General features: G+C 44.5%; 1 protein-coding gene across 3 annotated transcripts in view; it reads left to right on the forward strand.

The window, feature by feature from the left end:
* Positions 1-509: 509 nt before the first annotated feature.
* Positions 510-4,474, forward strand: part of whrnb (whirlin b) — a 110,602-nt gene continuing 106,637 nt past the window's right edge. For all 3 annotated transcript variants that reach the window (XM_029439611.1, XM_029439607.1, XM_029439610.1), the window contains exon 1: positions 510-1,684. In XM_029439611.1, coding sequence (XP_029295471.1) covers positions 974-1,684 — 711 coding nt within the window. In that variant the 5' untranslated portion in view covers positions 510-973. The remainder of the gene's footprint in view (positions 1,685-4,474) is intronic.

Consider the following 4,474-nt stretch of genomic DNA (forward strand, 5'->3'; position numbering starts at 1 on the left):
CTCCTATAAATAGCTATTTTAAAATAGCCTTAGGTTCTAGTTATGACAAGGAGACTCAGGGAAGCATTTGCTAATGCAGTTTAATCAGCTTAAAGGCTGACAAGCAGACACCTACTGTACACTCCTCTGCATCCACATGAACCAACCAACACATTTGGAAGATGGACCCAAAGTCATATGTTTTTAAGTTCCAGATAAATTACAGCAGGGATTCACCAGCTATGGTTCAAGAAATTGTATCATGAAATACTCACTGGTTTGTGGAGTTATTTTTAGTTTAAACTCACTGCTATTCCTTTCACTCATGACATCAGCTAATGTCTTGCCAAAAATAAGCATTTCAATAAGGGTGAGTAATGTTGTCAGTTTCTAAGCAACACACACACACACACACACACACACACACACACACACACACACACACACACACACACACACATCTGCGTCATTTCCTACACACAAAGGGTCTGAGAACATCCTATTCAGCGCTCCCTGCCAGTTGCGCACAGAGAATCCTCCACCGTAGAAAGCTGACCGACTCTAGAGTTTGTTCTGTGGACAGAATAAGCATGGAGAATGTCATATGCCAATTTATGATTTACAAGCCTAAAGAGAGCCTTCCAAGGATTTGTATTTGTCGGGTTTCAGATATTACACCGTGCACTATTTAAATCGTCTGAAGCTCGACCCGGTAAAGGCAGCGGTGTTGTGCATGGAATACAAAGACAACAGGACAGAAATAATATGTATTATTTATTCAGTGCAAGACAAATTCAAGCTTCAACTGGGAAAATTGTTTGTTTTGGTCTGACACGCCGCGTGCGGCGTACATCGACGCTGTTACGCGCGTAGATCACCGGTCACCTGTTGAAGTTGTCCGACGCGCGGGAGGATCGACTTGAACAGCGCTTTTACAAATGATCGATCCATCGTCCGGTCTCTATGATGCACTGATTCCTCGTTATGTTGTAGGATGAGCGCTGATCTGGAGCGCGTTTCGCTCATCACATCGGTGAACTCTGCCGGCTCGGGCGGCCGTGCGCTTTCGGCAAACGTCCGGAGGCTTCACAACGCTCTCAACCTGCTGCTCAACGCCCCGGAGAGAGAGCAGTTCATCCACTGTCTCAATGTGTACCACGCCAAGCGCAACGTCTTCGACCTGGTCCAGACTCTCAAAGTGATTCTCAACACGACCGGCAAACGACAGCTGCTGCCCATGCTGCGCCTGGTCATCCCGAGGTCCGATCAGCTGCTGTTCGACCAGTACACGTCCGAGGGACTCTACCTGAAGACAGAGCTGCTCCCCAGCAACAGCAACGCGGAGGGTTTTGGGGAGCAGGGCGACTCAACTTTGCAGAAATATATCAGTTCCATCCATGAGCAGCCCCTCATCTCAGGCTATCCAGACGGCTTCAGCGCCGCCGCAGAACTGTCGGCTTCCATGGCCTCGCCGTTCTTCGAGGGTCCCTTTGGAGAAGTGCGCAAAGTCCTCCTGACTCGCTCCAGGAGCCACGAGGGTCTGGGCTTCAGCATCCGCGGGGGTTCGGAGCACGGCGTGGGGATCTACGTGTCCCTCGTGGAGCCGGGTTCATTGGCCGAGAGAGAAGGACTGAGGATCGGGGACCAGATAGTGACCGTGAACGACATAATGTTTGACAATGTCACTCACATAGAGGCAGTGAAGGTAGGATTGTATGCATGTGTGTGCGTGCGTGAGTTTGATTATTACCTCCGCCAAGGACGGTATGTCTTCGGCTCAGTTTGTTGATGTTTTTGTTGGTTTGTGTGTCTGTCTGAACGACTATTTCATGTAACTTGGTGCAAGGCATGGGGCATTGGTGCCAATTCGAATTATGTTATACTTTCGTCAACATTTCAAGATAGGGCATTTGTGCAGCATTCATGTGATGTCGGTATAATCGGAAGAATGACACCCCGGATCGCAAAATTCAGGGAAACAGCTATCAACGTGTTGTTTAAACACTCTGACCAATAAAAAAACAACAACACATCTTCTTTGTTCATACGACTTCCCTGCTCGGGAGATGGGACCAACCGAGGATCACGTGAAGTGCAGCATTGGCCTTGGTAGAGGTCTCCAATGCCTTTCTAGTAACTTCTAAAACAGCCTTAGGTTGTGTTCCACGACAATAAGAATCAGGTAACCGTGTGTGTGAGCCTGTTCGTGTATTTTTGCAGACTGTGTGTGTGTTCCACATGTAAACACTGTATGCTTGGGGCAGAGAGGACATGCATTAGGCACTGGGCCATGCAGTGCTGCCCTAAAAAACAACAGTAGCTTGTGACAATGCTGCTCCTCTGCAGGCCCTCCAGCTGCCTCCAGTCCAACTACTTTTTTAAAATTAATTATTCTACTTGACTGTACAATGTTCTGTGAACCAAGATGGAATCAAATGTTCATTAGCAGATAGAGTTATGGCCCTTTTCTCATTTTAAAAACAAAAGCAGAAGATTTAAAGCAGTTTTCCTTAATGTTTTCATGTCACAGAAACTTGATGAGAAAAATGCTTTCCATTGTGATTCCATACACTTTGAATATGTGTGCTGTGTGCTCTTGTAAGCAAAGGGACAGTGAAAGGTGTTGCTTACCTTGATGATGGGTTAAAGTTCACCCACACTGCAATAACGCCTGTCACCTGCAGCTCTTCATCATCCAATTCACTGTGGCTGCATTTCGTCTTACCATGCCTCCATGAAATATAAATTAAGCTGATCCACTGACCATATCTTTATAGTCCAACATTTATCAAACTAGAAATTAGCATCCTCAGTGACTAAGGCTGCAATTCCATTATTTGTAATTAGTTTGAGCTGTGTTAACTGTGTGGTTAGATCAGAGGTGGCAGAGTGAAATTAACTCTCAATATGGGTAGAACACATCTAATACTATGCACAGGGATGTAAACACAAACTACAGAGCGAGCAGCCTCACAGCAGCAAGTTGAGAAATACACAAACATCTTTTAGAAATATTCCCCCCCAGTCTTTTTTTCTTTCAACATTCAAGTACAAACAGTATGACATAAAATATAAAAACTATTTACCCTCACCCTCAAAACTCAGGTCACAAAACACATAAAAAAAAGAAGAAAGAAGAAAAGAAAAGAAAAAGAAAGAAAAGAAAAAACCCAACAACAGCAAAGGCAGAAAAAATGATTGTTTTAGGAATGTTTTTATCAAGCCTGTGAGAGAGAATCTACATTTTCAAGTTTTACATGGTATAGAACTTCCTTAATCCATCCATGGTGTAACGTGCGCTTCCATTTAAGTAGAATCAAACTTCTGGAAACTAAAGTCATGAAGGCGAGGACTCACCGTGAAGACAACAAAGGCCAAAGATGACAAATAAAGATTTAGGGGCAATGACTAAATTAAAAGCCTGGCTTATAGTTTCAAATATGTTCGACCAGAAGATGGGAAGGAGATTGACAGGGGATTGTTGGCACCGGCTGCAGGCATCACTGACATTGGATATATTTTGTGGCAGTGGGGTGTGGTTAAGGCCCCGGCTTCTGCTGGAGAGATGTGAGTGTGTCAGCTGGAGATCAGACAGCTGGACACAGTCAGGTAATCAGTCACATGATAAAAGGTGGTGGTCACCTGCTTCTGCTCTCTTGCTGTAGGATAAGGGACGTGTGTGACTGTGAGCGGCCTCAGGACGTTGAGGGTGCTGGTTTGGAAGTTATTTATTTATGTTGTAGCCTGATAAGGCGGAGTGTGAGAATGAACTGTGTCTCCACCAATCCCACTCCCATTCCGTCATTTTTTATCTGAGTGAGAGCAGCGCACTCTCACATATACATGTATAGTGGGTTATGTGTATAGTTTTGTATTGAAATAGCCTGTGACAGGCACATATGGTGGAGAATTGGTCCAGGTCTAGAATATGTTCACAGTGCTCATCAGATAAGTCTGTTCCCACATCCTGTTCCCAGGCTTTTTTAGATCGGCCGGGCTTTAAGCAGAAATTTAAACTTTGACACCCTCTGTCTTTGTCCTCACAATGAGTCTTCTGTCTGTCTGCTGAACCTTTTTCGTTATGACCCGGCAAGCTTTTCTCACTGAGTCAGACTCTAATAGACTCTACCTTCAACAATTTCCACTTTTTCTGGAGGCTGAATGGCTTGGGCTTTTGGTGACGTCTTATTTAAGTGCAAATAAAGTGGCTTTTTCACCTGCCTTTACAAGGCTTTATTCAATCAATCCAGCATGAGGAGAAAAACAACTCAAACATCTCCTTTCCCTGAGAGCTCTGAGGATGTGTTGCAGCCTATTTTGTTCACCCCAACAGACAAACTGGCAATCCTAGATATTTGTGGAATATGGAGGCAGGTGCTGTTTTGTTTGTCAGAAGTTAAAGTCCAAGAATAGCATTCAGGTTTTTTAATAGAATGGCTGAAATTGCAAAGATATTTTGGTTTGGTAAATTATCTTTCTGAGAGTTGAATGGATG

Source organism: Cottoperca gobio, chromosome 9 (genome assembly GCF_900634415.1).
Source record: "Cottoperca gobio chromosome 9, fCotGob3.1, whole genome shotgun sequence".
NCBI classification, from domain to species: domain Eukaryota; kingdom Metazoa; phylum Chordata; class Actinopteri; order Perciformes; family Bovichtidae; genus Cottoperca; species Cottoperca gobio.